Below are 24,843 nucleotides of genomic sequence, written 5' to 3' on the forward strand. Positions count from 1 at the left end.
GTCTGCCAGAGCACGGAGAGCGCGCAGGAAGATGGGGGCAGAAGAGTGCGAGTATCTGGGGTGCGAGTAGGGGATGGTCAGCCTGGATGGGGATGAGGAGTGAGGAGATCCTGGGAAGCAGATATTATCGGACTGACATCCCCCAGACTAGAGCTGAGACGCTGCTGTACCAGTGTGAGGAGCTCAGGCCCATTATTGCAGTTAACCGGGTGCGGGGGGCAGCAGTAGCTCCAGGTCACTGTTTCTCCTCTAATGAGACTCAAGTCCGACACCAAGGCAGGAAGTTACAGCGGTTTATTGATTTCATCAGGACAAATGTAAATTAAACAATCTGTCAGCTGCTGCCGTGCGGGAATGAATAAGCTGCTCCCGATTCACTCACAGTCAAACACAATTAACTGACCGGCGACAACGAGTGACAGGTTGAACAGTCAGTACCGTTTCTCACCGTCACTCTGCATTGGGGAACCGATGATTATTAATTCATTCAGGGCAGCGTCCGATTTCGCTGCAGGTCCAGGAGCAGGACTGAGGAATTTGTCTATTTAACATTATTATATCGGCCAACCTGTCGAATTCACCGTCTTCAGCAAAGGGAGCAAAATAAAATTCTCTCCCCGGATAATGCAACCTGCGACGATGATGTATCAGACTGAGCCCTGCCTCCGGGCTCTTCCTGTCTGTGTAATTCCCCGGGATCTCACAAAGCCAAACATCCGGCAGAAGCAGGGCCGCTGGACGGAAGGAGGACGAATTACGTCACTGCGGGACCGCCTCTGACGTCCCAAGGTGGTTGGAGGGGGTCAGGGTCCGTTGCCATTTTTGGGAACTAAACCTGGACCGCGGCCGTTAAAGGGGAGGGTGGAGAATCACGCTACATATCCCCATCCCGCGAGTGGGGATGTTCACATATTCAGATGTTCACTGTCAGTCCGGGTCTGGGTTCCAGCAGAGACCTCAGTTTCTTCTGCCCAGTCCAGCTGAACAGGTTCCCCACCAGCCTGAAACAGATGGAAAAATAAAGATGAAACGGACTGATTGCACAACTGTGTCAATAACAAGAGACTGGAGTTAATGTTTCAACAATACTCACCGAAAAATATCACAAGAAAACACGCCGATGTATTTTATTACATTTAATATAAACACTCACACGATCTGCTTCAGACTCGGGAGGGTCATTATGAGGCGGCTGAGAGCGGGGACAGATCGGTCCTTCAGCGAGTTGGATCCCAGGTTCAGCTTCGTCAGTGATGGGATTATACTGAGATCGGAGACGAGAACTTCGGTACCAGAATCTGTGAGACCGACATCGTTCAGCCTGGAGATAAGAGAGATTGAGGGTGAAGGACACAGAGAGGCAGGAGACGGTACAAATTTCCAGTGTTTATCAGTAACAAAATTATTGATCATATTAGCATTCAGTGACATACATACAGTGACTGTAAACACAACCTCCCACAATCTGGTACTGACCACAGTTTCTGTATTTTACACTCCGGGTTCCTCAAAACCGCAAACACCAATTTCACTCCTGAATCTCCCAGGTTATTGATACTCAGGTCCAGTTCCCTCACAGATTGGTTTGTACTGAGAGCGGAGACGAGATCCTGGACACCAGAATCTGTGAGACCGACATCCCACAGCCTGGAGATAAGAGAGAGTGAGGGTGAAGGACACAGAAAGACAGGAGACAGTACAAATCCCCAGTGTTTATCAGTAGCACAATTACTGATCACATTAATGTTCAGTGTCAGACACTCAATGACTGTAAACACAATCTCCCACAGTCTGGTACTTACCGCAGTTTCTGTATTTTACACCCTGGGTTCCTCAGAGCTGCAGACACCAGTTTCATTCCTGAAGTTCCCAGTTCATTATGACTCAGATTCAGCTCTGTCAGTGATAGGTTTGCACTGAGAGCTGAGACGAGATCCTCGGCACCAGAATCTGTGAGACCGACTTTATTCAGCCTGGAGATGAGAGAGAGTGAGGGTGAAGGACACAGAGAGACAGGAGACGGTACAAATCCCCAGTGTTTATCAGTAGCACAATTACTGATCTCATTAATGTTCAGTGTCAGACACCCAGTGACTGTAAACACAATCTCACACAGTCTGGTACTTACCCCAGTTTCTGTATTTTACAGTCCGGGATCCTCAGAGCCGCAAAGACCAGTTTCACTCCTGAATCTCCCAGTTTATTCTCCCCAAGGCTAAACAGAAAAAGGCGAATTGATGAACAAGATGAATCAAACCGTGGGTCTGAGGGAATTTATCTCACTCGGATATTTCAGGAAACATAAAACCTTTCAATAAATCACTGATCGCAGTTCCCATCACTGTCAATGTCCTTCGCTGCCCAGCTCCAGGGTATTCACCGAATGTTAGTAATTTCGTCTGTCGGTGTGACCCTGCAAACTCCACATATTCTGTCCCATTCTCCAACGGCGAGATAAGTGTTCCTGAGATGTGAGAGGGTCGTCAGGGGCAGGGTTGAAGGATGGAAGGAAGTCCCTCAGTGAGGAAGGGCTGTGGATGGGAAAGTGTCAGTGGGAGATGGTGGAAGAGACTCACCCGAGGAAAAGGGATAGGAAGACAAACCTACAGCAGGGGGGGGTGCCGAGAAAGAGAAATCCCACTGGGAGAATGTGGGTGGGAGTGAGAAGCCCACCCACCTGACGACACCGATGGGAAAAGATCACCGTGCAAGACGAGGAGGCACAAATAGATTGCGCAGGAGGGGTGGTCTGAACTGAGTCAATCGGGAGAGGAGATGTCCACATGGGGCCTGAGTATCTGATAGTGAGCAAAGTCACACCGGTGAGAGTCATACCAGGTGAAGGACAGGGGAGGACAATGTAAAGCATAGGAATACAGAAGAAACGGCACAATACAGGCCCCTAGGCGCACGTTGTTGTGCAGAACATGTACTTGCTTTAGAAATTACCCCTGGATACCCACAGCCCTCTTGAAAGACACTATTGAATCCACATTTTCCACCGTCGCCAGCAGCCCATTCCACGCACTCACCACTCTCTGAGTAAAAACCTTACCCCTGGCATCTCCTCTGAACCTACTTCCAAGCAACTTAAAACTGCGCCCTCTCGTGTTAGCTATTTCAGCCCTGGGAAATAGCTTCTGATTATCCGAACGATCAATGCTTCGCATAATCCTATACATCTCCATCAGGTCACCGCTCATCCTCCGTCGCTCCAAGGGGAGAAGACCAAAGTCACTCAACCTATTTTCAGAAGATATGCTCCCCAATCCAAGAAACATCCTTATAAATCTCCTCTGCACCGCTTCTATAGTTCCCACATCCTTACTGTAGTGAAGTGAGCAGAACTGATCACAGTACTCCAAGTTGGGTCTGACCAGGGTCCTATATAGCTGTAAGATTACCTTTCGGCTCTTAAACTTAATCATATGATTTATGAAGGCCAATGCACCGTATGCTTTCTCAACCACAGAGTCAACCTGTGCAGCAGCTTTGAGTGCCCTATGGAGTAGGACCCCAAAATATCTCTGATGCTCAACACTGCCAAGAGTCTTACCATTAATACTATAAATCTGCCGTCATAATTGACCTAACAAACAGAAGCAAATTATTCATTAGTACCTCCGTTATCCCCTCCGGTTCCATACACACTTTTCCACTGCCAGACTTGATTGGTCCTATTATCCCACGTCTTATCCTCTTGCTCTTCACGTACTTGAGGAATGCCTTGGGGGTTTCCTTAATTCTGCTCGCCAAGGCCTTCTCTTGGCCCCTTCTGGCTTTCCTAATTTCATTCTTAAGTTTCTTTCTGCTAGCCTTGGAGTCCCGTCTTCAGCAAAGGGAGTTAGTGTTAGAGATGGAGTTCCTTCTTGAACTCTATCATTACCTAATTTTTTGAACCTTTCGTAAGCTTTACTTTTCTGCTTGACTAGATTGTCAACAGCCTTTGTACACCACGGTTCGTCTACCCTACGATCCTTGCCCTGTGTCATTAGAAAGTACCTACTTAGAACCCCACGCAAATATCCCCTGAACATTTGCCAGATTTCTGCCGTACATTTACCTGAGAACATCTTTTCCTAATTTATGCTTCCAAGTTCCTACCTGATAGCATCATATTTCCCCATACTTCAATTAAACGCTTTCCTAACTTGTCTGTTCCGATACCTCTTCAATGCTATGGTAAAGGAGATAGAATTACGATCTCTATCTCCACAGTGCTCTCTCACTGAGAGACCTGACACCTGAACAGGTTCATCTCCCAATACCAGATCAAGTACAGCCTCTTCTCTTGCAGGCTTATCTACATATTGTGTCAAGAAACATTGCTGAACACAACTAACAAACTCCACCTCATCTAAACCCCTCGCTCTGGGGAGATTCCAATCAATATGTGGGAAATTAAAATCTCCCACCATGACAACACTGTTATTATTGCACCTTTCCAGAATTTGTCTCCCTGCCTGCTCGTCGACGTCCCTGTTACTATTGGATGGTCTATAAAAGCACCTAGTAGGGTTACTGACCCCTTCTTATTTCTAACTTCCCCCCACAGAGACTCCGTGGACAACCCCTCAATGACTTCCTCCTTTTCTGCAGCCGCTTTGTTGATAATGATTCTTGCATTAAAGTATGCACATGTCAAACCATCAATCTGAGCGCTTCGCTTCTCTATCGCGTGCCTATTCTCCCTCACACACTACCTACAAACTTTCTCTATTTGTGAGCCAACCGCTCCTTCCTCCGTCTCTTCAGTTTGGTTCGCACCCCCAGTAGTTCTAGTTTAAACTCTCCCCTATAGCCTTAGCAAAACTGCCTGCCAGGATATTGGTCCCCTCGGTATTCAAGTGCAACCCGTCCTTTTTTGTACAGGTCACACCTGCCCCAGAAGAGGTCCCAATGATCCAGAAATTTGAATCCCTGCCCCCTGCTCCAATCCCTCAGCCACACATTTATCCTCCACCTCATTCTATTCGTATACTCACTGACACGTGGCACAGAAAGTGATCCCGAGATTACTACCTTTGAGGTCCTGCTTCTCAACTTCCTTCCTACTCTCCGAAGTCCGTCTCTTCTCTTATCCTCCCTGTGTCATTGGTACCAATATGTACCACAACGTCTGGCTTTTCACCTTCCCACTTCAGGACATCGTGTACGTGATCAGAAACACTCCGGACCCTGGCACCTGGGAGGCAAACTACCATCTGTGTTTCTTTGCTGCGTCCAGAGAATCGCCTGTCTGATCCCCTAACTATCGAGTCCCCTAACACTGCTGCCAATCTCTTCCGTTCCCTACCCTTCTGAGCCACAGAGCCAGACTCTGTGCCAGAGGCGCGGCCACTGTTGATTATCACAGGTATGACGTCCCCACCCCCCAACCGCACTCAAACAGGACTACTTACTGTCAATGGTGACAGCCACAGGGGTACTTTTTATTGTCTGACTCGTGCCTTTCCCTCTCCTGACTCTTCCACGGCCCCAGTGTGAGTACTTGCCTATAACTCCTCTCTATCACCTCCTCACTCTCCCTGACCAGACAAAGGTCATCGAGCTGCATCTCCAGTTTCTGAACCCGGTCCCTAAGGAGCTGCAGCTCGACGCACCTGGCGCAGATGTGGCCGTCCGGGAAGCCGGGAGTCTCCCGCACTTCCCACATCTGACACCCAGTACAGAACACCGGCCTCACACACGTACTTCCTGTTTCTATTCTGCACAAGTAGCTTACCTCGTCACCACCCGTTGTTGCCTAAGCCCCGTTGAGCCAAAGCCCTCCAACTCTGTCTCCCTTTACTCCAATACCCGCTTTATAAAATCTTCTTTTTAAATCCTTTCCGCCGGTCTAACTCGCTGACGTCCAAGTGCTTGGGCAGTCGTGCCTTGATTTAACTGCTACGGTAAAAATTGTGTTCATTTACATCCTTCCTGCCGCTGTAACTCGCTGACGTCCACGCACTTGCATAATCGTCCCTCGATCTCACAGAGGCATTTCTTTCCTTATCACTGGGACAGTCTGCTGACTGTCTCTTGTCCCTCACCAGTGAAGCTCTGACCCACCTGCTGCAGTCAGGGTTGGTCTGGGCGTCAGGAATAGTGAGGTGGAACATTGTCAATGGACGTGTCGCAGGCAGCGAGAAACACGGCCGTTCCTGTGATATACCACCATTAAACCAATGGCCGTTTTTCACTGACCTCATAGAGTCTCCAACATCCCTTCACGAGAAACAACAGAACCCTTCCGTCCTTCGGGAATTACTGCAATATCCCTGGAAATTTGTCACAATTCTTATCAATCTGACTTACTACAGCTTTCCCAAATTTCTTTACATTGAAACAACATAATTGAACAGTTTCACGGTTAATAGTAAGAGATAAATCAAGTTACCTCAACTCCTGGCACTTGTACAACCCCGGTCCGAGCCGCTGGACTCCTTCACACTGAATATGGCAGCCAACCAAGTCGAGGTGTTTTATTGTACCACAGTTCCCGATGACATGAGACAGGACCGCGCAGTCAATCGGGGTCAGTGTCATTCCACGGAATGAAAGTATTTCCACTGATCCCAGCGTATCCTGAGCCAGCCCACGATTCTGTGACTCAAACAGGTAGTGCAATGTGTTCAGGAGGCTCCTTTTACCAGCTTCACTCTCTGTGTTTCCACTCTGGCGTTCAACCTCCTCCTTCACCCAGTCAATCACCTGGCAGGTTGATTGATGAGGAAATGGACCCAGAAACTCTTCTAGGCCTCGAGCTGTCATTGGGGAGGAGAGACCAGCAACAAAGCGGAGAAATACCTCAAATCGCCCATCTGCCATGCTGTGGGCTTTTGTGAGGAATTTGAGGATATCCCCGGGATGTGGATTCAGGAATTGTGCGACTGCAGCTACAAACTCCTGGATGGTGAGGTGTGGGAATGTGTACACCACGCTCCGGGCAGAATCCCCTCGTTCCAAAAGCTGCATCTGGAACCCGGACAGGAACTGAGAAGGCTGCAGATTGCAGTTGATCAAATCTCCATTTGTAAACAGAATTTTCTTCTCGGACACTCCTCTGAAGGCCATCTGACCAACCCTGAGTAACACATCACGCGGGTTCTCAATCTCACTGCCATGGTTTTTCAGGATGTTGTAAATATAGTAGGAATACAATTGGGTGATGGTCTTGGGAACTCGCTGCAGGTCCCTGTCACATTTTGTGAAGAAGGGGCCCAGTACAAGAACGAGGATGCAGCAGTAGGCGGGGTTGTAGCTCATGGTGTACAAAATCTCGTTCTCCTCCACGTGTTTAAAAACAGCTTCTGCTACTGTCTGATCTTCAAAATGCCTATTGAAATATTCCTTCCGTTCCTCACCAGAAAATCCCAGTATTTCAGCCCAGAAACTGATCTTAGCCTTTTCCAATAAATGCAACGCAGTGGGGCGAGTGGTCACCAGCACTGAACACCCTGGGAGCAGCTTGTGCTGGATTAAACTGTACACAATGTCAGACACCTTGCACCGAAATTCAGGATCAGTGCATGTGTACTGCGGTTCTGTGTCTCTCCGACTATCAGCAAAATCAATTTTGTCCTTGAACTCATCGAAACCATCGAAAGTAAACAGCAATCCCTTTGGGTTCTTCCAGACTTCACTCACTAAATTCCCAAAGTAAGGATACTGATCCAGAATCAGTTCTCTCAGGTTTATTCTGCAGTTAATGGAGTTTAAATATCGGAATTTGAAACTGAAGACAAACTGGAATTGTTGGTATAGTTTCCCTGTGGCCCAGTCATAAACAATCTTTTGCACCATTGTTGTTTTCCCAATCCCGGCGACTCCAGCCACTGCTGTTGAACTCCCAGATTTGCATTTACTCCGGGAAAAGCTGCTCTGAAACAATTGCTCAGTCCGGATTTTTTCTTCTTCTCTGCGAAACTGTTTCTCTCTCCACTCCTCGTGGTCTCTGCCTCTTGCTAGCAGTTCATGTTCCGAAGGTCTCCGATCTCGAACAGTAGAAATGACCGTGAGCTCAGCATATCGATCAACCAGCTGGAAAAACTTCACCTTCTCCCTCATCAGGATCGTGTTCACTCGCAGTGTTTCAGTTTGTGCCCGCAGAGTCTCCTTGTGTTTCTGTTGAAAATCTTCCATGGGAACAGATAGTGATCAATCTGTTAGATGCCTTAACTCAGAACTCAGTATCTGCGTACACAAGTGTTAGCTCAAAGCTATTGCATTAAATAAATTCATCAATGTAAGTTCGTACATTGAGGTAAATTAGATTGACAGACCCCAGACGGGACAGAAAGTCGTGGTCTAGATAAACACCACATCATCATGTTTCCACACTAACTATGCTGTGAAGTTGAGTATTTCCCTGGTAATTTACTGACCCCGACTGTCCCGTACTGGACAAACTCCCACTACTGCCACACCCCTATCATTGCTGTTTTGGAAGAACTGTGAAAGCCCAGTGTTGATGTAGCGTGTGGAGATAGAGAAAAGGATAGTGGGCATTCTGTCAAAGGAACAGGTCGAGGAATCACAGTTCACCCATCCCCTCTCATCGCCACTGATTCAAAGTACAAAGCATATTTGTTGCTCAGTACGTGTACTGTGGGTGGGGAGCTGAAGTAGAAAATGTGACTGTCTTGTTCAGGAAAATGAGACAGTCAAAATTTTGACACAGAACGCAGACAATTCCCCACTTCCATCATCACAGATGCCGCTCAGCTCACTGAGTTCCTCCAGAAAATGGTTTAAGTCGGCAGATATGCAGTCTCATGTCTCTTAAAGAGTCTGTGTTGCAAATAATTAGCAGATTCAAGATATCAAATGTAAAGGGGAAGGAAATAATTATTATTCCCGATCTGATGTAGCACAAGAACTCAGATAAAGAACGCAATGATAAACACAATAAATATAAACACATACGATACAGGGGTCACTCTGAACTCAGGTGGTTCTGAAGGGAAAATTTTAGAACCGTGCTGGTGGTGGGGTGGGGGTCGTTAGATGTGGAGGGGTGGCTTAGTCTTTCGAGACGTTGATCAGCCTTACTGCTTGAGGAAAGTAACTGATTTTGTTCTTTTTTAATCTTTGTATTAGTTGTCAAGTTCATAAATATAATAACAATAGTGATATAGAGAGATTGTAATTACATAATAAACATATACAAGAGAATAAACATATAATAAACATATACAAGAGAAACTACAAATAGCACAAGTGTAATGAGACCATAAGACCACAAGACAAAGGAGCAGAAGTCGGCCATTCGGCCCATCGAGTCTGCTCCGCCATTTTATCATGAGCTGATCCATTCTCCCATTTAGTCCCACTCCCCCGCCTTCTCACCAAAATAATCTTCCAAGCTCTTTATATAATTAATCATGAAGAAAAAAGAAATAAAAAGAAACTGGTATCACAAAGAGAAATCCCAAACAAACAAAAAGGCTAAGAAAAAGGCACTAAATTATTAGACCCCCCCCCCAAAAAAAAACAAACGGAGCAAAACAAGGTTGAACCAATATATTAGATCAAATACATTCATTCATATCGTCAACTCCGCTCCTCTATTCATATATTCTAAATTAATAAAAAGGATTAGGAAAAGGTCAAACTACATCATATGAAAATGTTGAATAAATGGCTTCCAGGTTTCTTCAAATTTAACCGAAGGATCAAAAATGACACTTCTGATTGTTTTTTTCTAAATTTAAACATGATATAATTTGGGAAAGCCATTGAGATGTAGTAGGGAGACGAGTCTCTTTCCAATTGAATAAAATGGATCTTCTGACCATTAATGTAACAAATGCGATTATCCGACAATCTGAAGAGGATAAAGAGCTATGTTCCATCATTGTCAAACCAAAAATTGCCGTAATAGGATGGGGTTGTAAATCAAAGCGCAAAACTCTTGAAATGATATCAAAAATGTATTTCCAAAAATTTTCCAAGAGAGGGCAAGACCAGAACATATGAGTCAAAGAAGCCACCTCCCAGTGATATCTGTCACAATTAGGATTTATATGGGAGTAAGAACGAGCTAGTTTATCTTTAGACTTGTGGGCCCTATGCACTACCTTAAATGTATCAGCGTATGTTTAGCACATATAGAGGAAGAGCTAACTAATTGAAACATTTTCTCTATAGGTAAGTGAAGTTAAAGTTCCCTTTCCCATTCATTTTTAATTCTATCAGATACATCTGGCTGTATTTTCATAATAATATCAGAAATAGTTCCTATTAATCGCTTCTGATAAGGATTTAAAACTTATTTTTTCCCGTGATTTCAGCTCAGTATGAAATCGGAAAGGTAGGCAGAGTGGTATATAAAAAGTTTGTTATTTGTAAATATCTAAAAAGAAAAGGATCTGGGCAAGTTATATTTATTAGACAACTGTTCAAAAGACATGAAACAGTTATTCAAAAATAAATCACGGAAACATGTTATACCCCTTATTTTCCATATCAAAAAGCCTTTATCCATAACAGAGAGTTGGAAAAAATAGACATAATAGGGCTTGATAATATAAATTAGTTCAAACCAAAAAAAACAAAAAAACAAAATTGGAATTATATTCGTAATGTGTGTTTAATTATTGGATTAACCATTTGTTCATTCAATTTAGAAAACACAAAGGGAAGTGAAGTTCCTGAAATAGAAACGAATGAAAACCCTCGTACAGAGTGACCTTCAAGGTTTACCCATTGTGGACTTGGAATTATATCCCAATCCTACGTCCAAAATATTGAATATTGAATATTATTTGCCCAGCAACAGAATCTTATTTTCGGCAGTGCTAAACAACCATCATGGACTTCATGGACTTCTGTAAATATTTTTTACTATACCTAGGATTTTTATTCTGCCTTATATAAGAGGAAATAGAATCAATATTATCAAATATAAAGATTTAGAAATAAAAATTGGTACCGCATGAAATACATATAAAAATGAAGGTAAAATAATCATTTTAATGGCATATACTTGGCCAATCAGTGATAGAGACAATGGGGACCATTCAGCAAGCAATTGTTTAACCTGACTAATTAAAGGTAAAAAAAAATGAGCTTGAATAAGTCCTTATGCCTCTTAGCAATTTTATCCCCAAATAAGTGGAATAGTCAGTAATCAATCTAAATGGTGAACATCTATAAATGGGAGCCTGAATTTTTAATGGAAAAAGTTCACTCTTACTAAGATTCAATTTGTAACCAGAAAAACTACTAAACTGACCAAGCAGAGATAATACTGCCGGAATGGATTTCTCAGGTTTAGAAATATATAATATATCATCATCAAACTTGCCAACCCACCCTTCTACCTCCACATCCACGTCGCTAATAAAAATCACGAAAAGTAGAGGTCCCAGAGCAGATCCTTGTGGGACACCACTAGTCACAATCCTCCAATCGGAATGTACTCCCTCCACCACCACCCTCTGCCTTCTGCAGGCAAACCAATTCTGAATCCACCTGGCCAAACTTCCCTGGATTCCATGCCTTCTAACTTTCTGAATAAGCCTACCGTGTGGAACCTTGTCAAACGCCTTACTAAAATCCATATAGATCACATCCACTGCACTACCCTAATCTATATGCCTGGTCACCGCCTCAAAGAACTCTATCAGGCCTGTTAGACACGATCTGCCCTTCACAAAGCCATGCTGACTTTCCCTGATCAGACCATGATTCTCTAAATGCTTATAGATCCTATCTCTGAGAATCTTTTCCAACAGCCTTCCCACCACAGACGTAAGGCTGACTGGTCTATAATTACCCGGACTATCCCTACTACCTTTTTTGAACAAGGGGACGACATTCGCCTCCCTCCAATCCTCCGGTATGATTCCCGTGGACAATGAGGATATAAAGATCCTAGCCAGAGGCTCAGCAATCTCTTCTCTCGCCTCGTGGAGCAGCCTGGGGAATACTCCGTCAGGCCCCGGGGACTTATCCGTCCTAATATATTTTAACAACTCCAGCACCTCCTCTCCCTTAATATCAGCATCCTCCGGAGCATCAACCTCGCTCATATTGTCCTCACCATCATCAAGTTCCCTCTCATTGGTGAATACATATTGCGTCAGTGCTTGAACTCCCCAGTATGTCCTCTCTGAGTGCAGCTTTGAAATTCCCCAGATCAGTAAATAAACCTCTCCAACTGTATTACCTCATCTCTCAAATCTGATATATCACAACTCTGGAATATCGAGCAGCCAATTCTGTCTCTCTCAATCAAGTTCTTATAAAGGCAACAACATCACATGTCCATGTGCTGATTCACTCTCAAGGTCCAAGTACCTGACCCATAACACTCTCTCCACTGAACTAACCAGTTCAGACTCAACCATTACATCATGTTAACTTGTCCGGCCCTGCCGGCCGGCCTTACAATGAGGATTATTAGCCTAACCTTTCTTCAACCCTTCTTGTCAGGAGATAGTGTAGCTGGACAAGTGTTTGGAGTGTCATTTGTAGAGTATTCTGGAAATAGAGACCAGCTCTCTCAGTTATGGAAAGAGGTGGCGATGCCCCGAGTATTGAGGTCCTGAATTAGGGGAAGACAGATTTCAATGTAAGACGAGATCGGATGAAGTGTGGGAACAGTTACTTGCAGCTACACGACACCTGATGGCAGACTTTTAAAAGGATCTGGGACATTACGGTCTATTAGGACCCTGGCGGGTATGTACAGGATTTCACGAGTTTGAAGTGCATGTGAGGTGTGTGCGGGATCTCACAACGTGTGCAGACACTGCCACTGGTTTATGAAGTCTCGCAATGTGTTCGGACCCTGCCAGGATGTGCGCTGCCTCACAGTACATCAGGACACTGCCAGAGGGTGTGGAGTCTCATAGTGTGTCAAGAAGCTGGCAGGGGCGTGTGGGGTCTCATAGCGTGTTAGGACCCTGTCAGCAGTTTGTAGAGTCTCACAGTGTGTTAGGACCCTGCCAGCAGTTTGTAGAGTCTCACAGTGTGTCAGGACTCTGCCAGGGGTGTGTAAAGTCTGACACAGTGTCAGGACTCTGCCAGGGGTGTGTAAAGTCTGACACAGTGTCAGGGCCCTGCCATGGGTGTGTGGGATCTAAAGGTGTGCAAGATCCTGCCAGCAGTGTGTGGTGCTTCCCAACATCTCAGGGCCTGAAAAAAACAATAAGGGGAGTTTAGAAAGAACGAAGGAGAGAAGCTGAGAGAAAGGACGGCAAGGCTACTAAGCTCGAGCTTGCTGCCTGTGCCACGCGATAGTCCGGACAGGGACACAATGAGGTGGCAGATACATTCGTGTCCGAAGAATTGGAGCTGGGGCAAGGATTCGGATTTGCGAATATTAAGGACCTCTTCTGCGGCAGTTGAGAACATTTCAAAATAGATGGGTTGCACTTAAATCCTAGGGGTGCCAATACTCTTGCGGACAAGTTTACTCAAGCTGTTGGGAATGCTTTAAACTAATATGGCAGGAGGATGGGAACCAGTATGATATAATTGAGAATGAGCCAGCGGGTTTACAAGTAGATGATGGGTGTAACATGAATGCAAGAAAGTTACCCATGTCTGGGTAACACAGAGAGTTAAATTGTACCACAGAGGCAAAATTCAAAAGGGTGAAGAATGCAGGACTGAAGGTGCCGTATTTAAATACGGGTAGCTTTCGGAATAGGGTGGGTGAACCCGTGACGCCACTAGACGAATTGGTGGGCATCACTGCGTCATGCCTGAAAGAAGACCATAGTTGGGAGATTATTATCGAAATATATACTTTGTATGGAACGAACAGGCAGGAAGGCATATGTGGTGATGTGGCTCTGTTAGTAAGAGATGGAATTACATCTTTAGAAAAGGATGACATAGGGTCAGAGAATGTTGTATTTTTGTGGGCGGTGTTAAGAAATCGCAATGGTTAAAAACCCATTGTGGGAATCATATATCTAAGCCTCCAAATAGTAACCACGATGTGGGGCTGAAATTACAAAGGGAGCTGGAAAAGGCACGTTATAAGGTTAATGACATAATTGTAATGGGGACTTGCATATGCAAGGAGATTGTGAAATCAGGTTGGTGTCGGATCGCAAGAGCGGGAATTTGTTAAATGCCTACGAGATATCTTTTTTAGAGCAGCTTGTGCTTGAGCCCGCTCGGGGAAAGTCTGTCTTATTTCGGGTTTTTCCAACAGGCCAGATATTATTTGGGAGCTTAACGTAAAAGAACCCTTAGGGGACAGTGATCATAATATGATTGAATTCATACTGCAATTTGAATTGTATTGTATTGAATTGAATTTATTTCTTACATCCTTCACATACATGAGGAGTTAAAATCTTGATGTTACGTCTCCATCTAAATGTGCAATGTGCGATCATAGTAATTTATAATAAGTTTTAATGAATGTAACTGTCAATATAATATAGAGTACACTCAAGTCAGCGTGTGTTCATCAGTCTGTTGGCCTGGTGGAAGAAGCTGTACTGGAGCCTATTGGTCCTGGCTTTTATGCTGTGGTACAGGTTCCCAGATAGTAGCAGCTGGAATAGACTGTGGTTGGGATGGCTTGGGTCCCCAGTGATCCTACGGGCAGTTTTTACACATCTTTCCTTGTAAGTATCCTGAATCACTGGAAGTTCACAACTACAGATGCGCTGGGCTGTCCACACCACTCTCTGCAGTGTTCTGCGATTAGGCAGGTACAGTTCTCATACCGGGCAGTGATGCAACCTGTCAGAATGCTCTCTATTTTGCCTCTGTAGAAGGATCTTAGGATTTGAGGGCCCATAGCAAACTTCCTCAACCGTCTGAGGTGAAAGAGGCGCTGTTGTGTGTCCAGTCCACGTGATGTCCTCGGTGATGTGGATCCCGAGGAACCTGAAGCTATTTACCTTCTCAAACCCAGATCCATTGTGTCAATAGCGGTTACCCCGTCTCCATTCCCCCTGTAATCCATAACCAGCTCCTTTGTTTTTTGCGACATTGAGGAGGAGGTTGTTTTCTGGACACCACTGTGTCAGATAGATGACTTCTTCGCTGTCGACCACCTCGTTATTGTTTGAGATTAGGCCAATCAATGTAGTATCGTAGAAAATTTAATTATCAGCTTGGAACTGTGGGTGGCGATACAGTCATGGTCACACAGGGCGTAAAGGAGGGGACTTCGTACGCAGACCTGTGAGGCTCCTGCGTTGAAGTTCAAAGGGTCGGAGATGAGGGAGCGCACACTTACAACCTGCTGGCGATCTGAGAGGATGTCCAGGATCCAGCTGCATAAAGCCAGGGTCAAGAACAAGGTGTTTAAGCTTCTTGTCGAGCCTGGATGGAACTATTTTGTTGAATGCTGAAGGAGAATGCTGAAATGTTTGAGAAGGAGAAGCATACCTCACTTGTATCTGTATTGTAATGGAATAAAAGGAATTACAGATTCATGAGAGAGCACCTTGCACCGGAGGGTTGAAGGAGGACACTGCCGCGAATGATTGCAGAGCAGAGATGGCTGGAGTACATGGGAATAATTCACAAGGCACAGGATAGATATGTGCCACAGAGGAATAAGTTCTCAAATGATAACTGGTAACCGTGGCTAACAAAGAGAGCCATTTCTTAGAGGAAAGAACAAGCAGGGTGAACAAGAGAGGCAGTGGATGAGAAGGCGTTTGATGAAGTGCAAACATGAGGCTAATGAACAAGATAAAGCTGGTAGAATGATCAAAACAGTGGTATATGGAATAAAGTGTTGGAAATTTTATGACAATGCATTTTTGGTAAAAAAGGACAGTAGTGCTAACTATTATCAAAATGAAGAAAAGGTTCAAACATCAGCGGTGCAGACTGAGTCTGTGGTAAAGAAGGCAAATGCGTGTCTTCTTTACCACCGAAGGGTCCAGGCAACTGTGTGTCTGGACGCTGTCAGGAGTGTGTGGAGTCTTACCGTGTGTCAGCACCCTGTTAGGTGTGTGTATGGGGTCTCACAGTGAGTCAGGACCTTTTCAAGTGTGTGTGAGGTCTCACAGTGTGTCAGGACCCTCTTAGGGGTGTGTGGAGACTCACAGTGTGTCAGGACCCTGCAAGGGGTGTGTGGGGTCTCACAGATGTCAGGACCCTATCAGGTGTGTGTGTGTGGGGTCTGAGAGTCTGTCAGGAACCTGCCAGGAGTGTGGGCGTCTCACAGCGTGTCTCAACATGCTGTGAATGTGTCGGCTCTCTACTTAACGTATTCGGTGAAATACGGATCGTAGGAAAGCATTGAATGTTGGAATAGTTAATTTAGACAATGTGACAGTGGGAAAAATGTTGTTCTTCAATAATCAGGGATAGAATCTGTTTCGGCGGTGGGAATTTCACTGCTGGGTCTGTTTCGTCGGAAGAGTGAAGAACAAGTTTGCAGGCAATTTGTAGAGATTTACCAAATCCATGGTGCCGGTAAACTGAGAGGTTTTATTGCCTGAATGCGGACTGGAAAAGCATTAACAAAGGTGACAGAGACGGGAGCAATTTGTAAACTTCCTGAATCATCTCTCTCTGGTCCCAAATGAAAATTAACGTCTTTGGAATTTGTTCTTGGAAATGAGAGAGGCTGAACCAGGGTTCTGACCGAGATTTCTTATGTTTCTGTTCAAGAGCTTCGAATAATCAGATAAAATATGGGCTGATGCAATATCAATAAGTTTTGTGATATCCCTTTCCTTCTCTCTTTCCTCTGTTAAATGTGGAGCTGTGTGATACAACACAGACAGCGATGGTGAAGCCTTACAACACGATGTGCTTACGGACGTAGTGAGCTTCTCATTCGCACGGTCACAATTTAATGAATTTTTATATTATTTATAGATATATTCAGTTCTTTCCACCTTCCTTGCCACAATCTCAAAATACCCGGTTTCTCTGTCTTAATTCCCATCTCTTATCCTTCCACAGTGCCCACCAGAAAAAAACCGGCACACATGAATTTCAGCTTTTGCTGACTGAGCTGAGGATTTTGTCTCCCATTTCATCCTCACTAGCCTTGTCTTCTAAGGGACTTCCCAGGATTGTGGAGTTGGAAATTACACTGGATAGCTGTAGCAGTGTTTGCACTAAGGTAGTGCAGATGTGAACAGAGTGGGGTTCATATGCTGCTCTGGGGGTGAACAGACTACTTGAGGTGTAATCTGCTTTTCTCATTAAATGAATGCTCTCATTGTTATTCTGTGACGAGAACCTCAATGGACCCCCAACTCTTAAAATGATGACCCGTACCATCTGAGGGAATTTAGAAAAGTGATTTAGGATGAGGGCTGTTCCGGATGGTGGGTAGCTGTAGGAAAATGATTTCACCATTTGCAGTGAAGAAATTTATCTGGTTTTCGCTCCTCCAGAGTGTCCTCTTCTCCACTCTGACCCCGGAGGAGGGACATGTCATTGCAAGCCCCAAAGAGGTGTGATCCATTTCTGAAAACTTCCCAAATCTCTGAGTTGTTCCTCATACAGTCCCATGAAAACCCTTCGTCCAGCAAACATTTTCCATGCGTCTCACTGTGCACTGTGTCACGGTGCCAACACCTAACTAGGTAAATATCTGTGACTCAGCAACGATATGACCCGACACAATATCAACCATTGATGGAAACAAACTTTTCTTCGCTTACCTTTCAGGTCTCTGGGCATCATTGGTACGGGTCGATTGACCGGAACACAACCTGTTCAGATTTAAACAATATGAGGAGTAGAAATCTGTAAAATCATTTAGTGTCTTGTGTTTGAATCCAAAATTAAATCAATCTCTAATATTGTCTCACCATGTTTTTGAATTTCTTTCAGTATTTTGTCCAACTTTGGGACACCATTCCGCATTTCCACAAAGGTTTCCCACATCACCCTCCGAGCGCGGGAGCCTTTCTCCATCACCAGGCTCAGGAGGAGTTTAGAACTGTCCGCCCGCTCTCCCTTGTCAGCGAGATCCGAGATTTTCTGTGAAGAATAATAGTGAACATATTGGGGACTGACAGATTCACACAGAGAATGAGAATTAAATGATGTGCTCTGTAATGGGATCACACTGAGCAGTCACCCGGACGGGTGCTGATCGTGTCTGTTCATGGACTGCACATTCTGAGTGCAGAGCACACGGGGAGACATTCACCGTGAACCTGGTCCACCAGTCAATGAGATCCTGGCTGGTCTGTGACCGCTCCATTGATGTGGCTCCAAATACATAAATAATTCGCAACCGGATTTCACGGTATAAAATAGAAATAAGAAAATATCGATCACAGATGAAGGAAAAAAAGAAAAAAAACTGAGGTGGTTTTGAACACCGTGTGCAGTCTCAGAGAAGTTGCAGCAAAGATGACGTGATTCATCTCCTCAATCCACCAGCGTCTAACATGACAGCGGATTGCCAGCTGACAGCCTTTCCTATGGCTTTTCCAGCGCAGGTTTATTCAGTGATTACACATTACAACATGGCAGTATTCCCAAATCGACACTGTCTGCAGTTGCAGATGGTAACACAAACATCTCCACGCAGAACAGAACACACTCGAGCTCCTGTGACAATCATTGATGATGACCCTCTTCTCACTGATATCCATCCTATACGCTCCACGGTCTTCCCAAACCGAAACTTCCTGTCATATTTCCATTTCATATCCTTTACTATAACCGCTTGCAGATTTTTTTCTTCCCGCTCCCCTTGCTTTGAACACTGCACAGCCGCCTGGAGTATTTTCACCCGTTTCTATCACTGATCCAGATTCACAATTTGAGATTGCAATTACAGTATTTATTTTCAAGTTGTTCTTTTATCTGCGTTAATACCTGATGAGTCAGAATCTCAACACGCATCAGTCCTGTGATGTGCGAAACTTCAAACCCATTCTCCCTCTCACTCACCCGATGTTCCTCTCCACTGAACTGATTCTCGGCCGTTAACGCCAGGCTCAGCCCGTACACCCCTCCTTCCATCGCCTGCTCAAGCCTGTCCCGGTAGAAATCCGTCAGCTGCAGCAGCTGGAAATCGTCCCAGCCTGCCAGAAGCCCGGTGATCACTGAGCTCGGACCTGTGAAGGAAAATGCAGAAAATTAAAGGCATTACTGACCCCATATTAGGCAGCAACTTTCTCTCTGGAACCTAAAGATGGAGGGACAAACACAGTCCGAAATATAAATAGGGCCGGGGGAGAAGGGGAGAGGCTAGAGAATGTGGGATAATAGAGACGGTGGGGGATAGATGGAAGGGGGCTGGTTAGTGGGGAGAATAATAGAGGGAAGTGAGTTGAATAGAGTGAGGGGGAAAGGGAGTGGATGGGAGAGAGGGGGTTGGGGAATGGAGAGGGAGGGGAGCAGAGAGGGAGGCGGAGGGGAGAATGGGGGGAGAAAGAGGGAGGGGCTGGGGATAAGGGAGGAGACGGAGGAGAGTGGGAGGCCAGTGCGAGGTGGGGAGAAAAAGGAGAGGGGGAGAGAGGAGAAAGGGAGAGGGAAGGGGTGAGAGAGGAGATGGGGGGAGGGCGAGCTCCATCTGTTGAAGGCTGTGATCTTTCCTGTCCCCTGAACTATACGGTCTCTATTTGGGACCTGTACTTGGAAAGGACTGTGCTTATTCCTGAGAATATATTAACCCATCACCATCACTCTCCTGGTACTGCCCATCACCACCGTTTTGCTTTGGTCAGATTCTGGTGCTCTGCCTGGCTGGTCAACCCGTTCCTCGAAAAATCTGTGGAATATCTCACAAAATGCTGCAAGAACTCAGCAGGTCAGGCAGCATCTATGGAGGAGAATAAACAATCAACGTTTCCGGCTAAGGTCCCCCAGCGGGACTGAGATGAAGCGGTCAGAAATTCTAGATACTGACCCATTCCTTTCTAGTCCTTATTGTCAATTGTTTATTCCTCTCTGCAGATGCTGCCTGACGTGCTGAGTTCCGTCAACATTTTGTATGTCTTTGTGGAGCTCATAACTTCCAGCATCTAGAGACTGTCTTTTGTGCAGGAACGCCCCATTGTTTTAATGTGCATCACAATATACTTGAAGGAGCATGAATCAGACAGTACATGTACCCAGTCCACGCGTGACTGTGCTTCGCCAACCTTCCCCACCGCCGCCATGAGCTATTCTCTCTCTCTCTCCTAATCTCCTAATCTCTGCTCAGTCTATTCGCAAATATTTTGTGCATTGTGATACTGAATTAAAACCAGACACAGAGTAGTTTTAATATTTATCAATTAAAATACTTCGCAACATACCCGTGTCCTTTCCTGATGCTGACGTCATTGGAATTCCTTCTGTACCCTCCCCCTTATTCATTCTGAGGACAGGTGTAGTCAGATTATGGTGCTCTGTAACAAACAAAGTTTACAATATGGTCAGACTTTGAATGAAGTGTAAAGAAAGATGCCCTTTTATTTTTAAACAGAACGGCACACTTCCAAACATCTTCGGCCTATCCACCGAACACGTGATCTTCCTGCAGCCATCCACACACTGTCACACAATGTCCATTTCCACTGTATCTATGGATTGTACACAGTGCCGTGATTGTCCGGGATGTCTACTCGCAATGCCAATATCCGTTCTATCCATGAACGCTACAGCGGGCCGGGATCTCCCGAGGTATCTATTCTCCATATTGTAGTCGATTCCGTTTTAGAAAGCAGTCTTGTGTCCTGGACCTATCATGGTCCCGTCTGGCTGCCCCCCAACACCCCATCCCGCTCCTATCTCCTTGATTCTGCCTTAATTCCAGTCGTTAGATTCCCAATTACTACTAGTTCACTTAATTACAGCACACCTGGTTTCCATCAGAGTCTGCAGGATAACAACTCTGGCATCACAACCACGGGTCGCCAGTTCGCTCGTCGATTCCCGTCTGGTAACCTCGTCTCCCGATCACTTAGGAACTTTAGTTCTAAATTCAGCCCCAGTTTCTGGATATTCTACGAAAACCTCGTCTCCGGGTCAAGACTCCCCTGGTTATCTGTTCCATGGTCGCGGCTGTGCGGGCACCTCTCAACCCTATCTCTGTGTCTGCGTCCTGCACTTGGGTTCGCCCCCAGTCACTCCTTGTAACAGAACGAACTGTCCAAGAATGAACCCAGCGAACACAAAACCCCTGCAACAGGCTCTCGCCAGCCAGCCTACCCTACTGTGCCTACACTATCAACAGGCCCTCGCCAGCCAGCCTACACTATCAACGGCTCAGAGACGTCACAGAGAGTCTCCGTGCCCTGTCCGAGAATGTAAAGAAGGTCAGTGAGCAGGTCTACCGAGTATCCTCTTACTCCGTCCCTTCCAAGAACCCAGTCTGACAACCCCGCACAGCCTGGGATGGCAACGCCTGGAGGGTCGGCAACATGATCACCAAGAGAGCCGCACGTACCCGAACCGGAACCCTACGCTGGGGGCATAGGAAATGCCGGTGGAAAACACTCCCATCGGCCACCTGTTGGATTACGTCGTCCCCTAATTGTCCCTAGTCGTCCTTGGTCTCACGTAGCATTGGATTTTCTCACGGGATTACTCCCTTCACATGGGAACACCGCCGCACTCACCATGGTGGGCCGTTTTTCCAAGACTGTGCACTTTGTAGCCCTCCCTAAACTCTCTTCTGCTCAGGACACTGCAGACCCTCTCGTCCACCACTTCTTCCGCACTCCCGCAATTCCTTCGGACATTATCTCCGACCAGGGCCCCAATTCGTTTCGCAAATCTGGAGATCCTTTTCTCGAGCCCTGGGTGCCTCAGTGTCCGGAGTGAAACGCAGAGATGAAAGTACAGAATACTGTGTGTGTGGGGTGGGGGGTGATGTAGGAAAGGAGGAAAGAATGGGGCTAGATCTTAATAATTATCAAGGGACCGAGAGACGCGCTACCCGCTCACTGTTATTCCGGGTACAGACTCCCCATCGCTCTCACGCATCAGCTGTTCAGATCACCAAGTGAGTTACACGTTCCATCAACAAACCCAGATAGGGAACAGAATTAACGCACAATGTTGAGTGAAAGTCCTTAAACAATGTATTGTTTGCTATCAGTTCAACCACATACAGTGGCCTGCAAAAGTTCGTGCACCCCAGGTCAAAATTTCTGTTACTGTGAATAGCTAAGCAAGTAAAAGAAGAACTGATTTATAAAAGGCACAAAGTTAAATATGACACATTTATTTAGTATTTTAAGCAAGAAAACTTTTTTTTTCTAAATTTCTTTCTTTTACAGTTTCAAAACAACAAAAAAGGGAAAGGACCTGAAGCAAAAGTTTGGGCACCCAGCACGGCAGTAGTTAATGATACCCCCTTTGGCAAGTATCATACCTTGTAAACGTTTTTTTGTAGCCAGCTAAGAGTCTTTCTATTCTTGTTTGGAGGATTTTCGCCCACTCTTCCTTGCAAAAGGCTTCTAGTTCTGTGAGATTCTTGGGCCGTCTTGCATGCACTGCTCTTTTGAGGTCTATCCTCAGATTTTCGATGATCTTTAGGTCAGAGGACTGTGAGGGCCATGGCAAAACCTTCAGCTTGCTCCTCCTGAGATAGTCAATTGTGGATTTCGAGGTGTGTTTACGTTCATTTTCCTGTTGTAGAAGCCATCGTCTTTCATCTTCGGCTATTTTACAGATGGTGTGATGTTTGCTTCCAGAATTTGCTAGTATTTAATTGAATTATTTCTTCCCTCTACCAGTGAAATCTTCCCCGTGCCACTGGCTGCAACACAAGCCCAAAGCATGATCGATCCACCCCTGTGCTTAACATTTGGAGAAGTGTTCTTTTCATGAAATTATGCATTCTTTTTTCTTCAAACATACCTTTCCTCATTGCGTCCAGAAAAGTTCCATTTTAACTTCATTAGTCCTCAGGACTTGTTTCCAAACTGTATAAGGGTTGTTCAGATGTTCCTTTGAACCTTTTGAATAGAATGTTTTTCTATTCAACCTGCGTGGACAGTTCAGTCTGAGATGAGGTCTATATTGACATTTTCTGGCACCAGTGGGAGCTAAATAACTCGCACGTCACTTGACGACAGTTGTCTTACAGAGGACGGGCGCGCAAGGTTTCCCAAATCGTCTCAGAGTGAGCCCGGGAGCGCGAGAGTAACAAACTCCGCAAGAGGGCGCGTGTTGGGCGGTGTCCTGGTGCAGGAGAGCCCCAGGGAGTCTACGGCAGGATTAAGAGGGAACGGGGAGCCTGCCTATCCGTCCACTACCGTGCTGTTCGTCTCACAGAGTTAGTCATAAATTCGATCCCCTAACGCAGCTGGGGCACATAATTAACGCACAGATCTGCATGTAAATAATTTATTGGTTTAATGTTTGTTTTCAGTTCAACCGTAAAAATAAAATCATATCTCCCTTCGCATGCAGTCATTATACCAGCTTACACTGATAAAACTGTCAGAGCTTTTCTAGTCAATACACTAACACGCATAACTGGACCAGGCGGCCCCTCGAATCTGCTGCTGTATATAAGGAGATCCTGTCTGATCAGATCTAGAATTTCATTACGTACTCCGCCATGTCCATCCCCGTAATACTTCAATCCCACAGTTTATCAACAATCAAAGACTTTGCTTCCACTAGCCATTGAGGAAAAGATCTCAAAACACCCACAATCGACACAGGAACAATAGAAGTATTCGTCTGAAATAACAAATTCTGAAAACGTAACAGGTGATTATTGTACAAATCACGCACTCTTGCTTTGAAACAGGTAGCCATTGCTCTTATTCCTTACTTTACCTGTGGAAAATGTCAATCGTAAAAATTGGAAGCAGTAGAGACAATTGGTTGTTCAGAAATAATGATCCGACATAAATACCAGAAGCTGAATTACTCTCACCTCAATTCCAATAGAATATTCTGAGTGGGGCAATTGTTTGCCTTTCCTTACAAATAACCCTGCCCACTACCGCACACTGATCTCTTGTAACCATGGCAACACACTCAATGCAGGAGGAATTGTATTGAATACAATATTAAACTTCTTTCACACTTGAATGGCAGTGTTTTGTCCCTGTTCTGAGGAAGGTGCGCGGACAGGAAGCTGCTGTACGCTTAAATCTGAGCTCGGGCTGTCACTAAACAATAACCCGCATCTTTCAAATCCATCAATGACCTGGCCTCTTCCCTTTCCATTCCAGCCCCGATGAAGGGTCTCGGTGCGAAACGTTGACTGTTTATTCCCATCCGTAGATGCTGCAGACTCTGAGCTCAGGGTCTATGTGTGAGCAGCTTCCTGTCCGCACACACTCCCCGGAACAGGGAGCAGCCGTTCTGACGTTCTCCAACCGGTTCGACAAAACACTGTCATTCAAGTGTGAAGACACTTTAATATTGTTTTTAACCCTTTCTGCATCACTACCGATATGAAAGATGCATTCTTCCACCCTGGAGAGTATTTGTGGTCCCGATCCCGACCAAAGCCTAACTTCGCTGTAAGCGCTGAATAATTGTAAAGAATCATAGACAACACTTACTGTCCCTCTGATGTTGTAACCGGACGGCGTTCAGTGCGGTCCCGGGAAATCACAGTCTGACGTTCCGAGTGAACGATAATGGTCCTGCACCGGTGTGCTCACTCTGCACGTCTGAGCTGAGTCTGAGCTGTTGCTTACGGCGGCCGCTCGGCTATAAAGTGACCGTCGGCTGATTACAGATGAACAGGGCCGGGTGAGCTGGAGTAAAGTAGGACCGCCGCAGTCCGGCTCACACTAACTCTCACCAGCCCGGGATAGGACCGGCAGCAGGAAGAAGCGGGATTGGGACAAATGAAGCAACGGTAAACAGGAAAGAAAACAGGCTGAGTTAACCTTCCCTCACGGCCGCCGATAGTTTCTGTCTGGATTTCCCTGTTCACCCCTCCGTGTTCTTTCGTCACAACAAGTGGGCGGAGATTCTCTGTTTCAT

At 45.6% G+C, this 24,843-nt stretch overlaps 1 protein-coding gene across 1 annotated transcript; it reads right to left on the reverse strand.

The window, feature by feature from the left end:
* Window positions 1-548: 548 nt before the first annotated feature.
* Window positions 549-24,420, reverse strand: LOC140206724 (NACHT, LRR and PYD domains-containing protein 3-like). Its single transcript, XM_072274909.1, has 11 exons — window positions 24,414-24,420; window positions 20,196-20,288; window positions 18,844-19,010; window positions 17,748-17,919; window positions 17,598-17,648; window positions 6,383-8,120; window positions 2,129-2,215; window positions 1,803-1,973; window positions 1,477-1,647; window positions 1,154-1,321; window positions 549-1,001 (listed from the first exon to the last, which is right to left on the reverse strand). The coding sequence occupies exons 2-11, from the start codon at window positions 20,254-20,256 to the stop codon at window positions 914-916; spliced, it is 2,874 nt and encodes a 957-aa protein (XP_072131010.1). The 5' UTR covers window positions 20,257-20,288; window positions 24,414-24,420; the 3' UTR covers window positions 549-913.
* Between the last annotated feature and the right edge of the window lie 423 nt (window positions 24,421-24,843).

The sequence above is a fragment of the Mobula birostris genome, chromosome 13, assembly GCF_030028105.1.
Source record: "Mobula birostris isolate sMobBir1 chromosome 13, sMobBir1.hap1, whole genome shotgun sequence".
NCBI classification, from domain to species: domain Eukaryota; kingdom Metazoa; phylum Chordata; class Chondrichthyes; order Myliobatiformes; family Myliobatidae; genus Mobula; species Mobula birostris.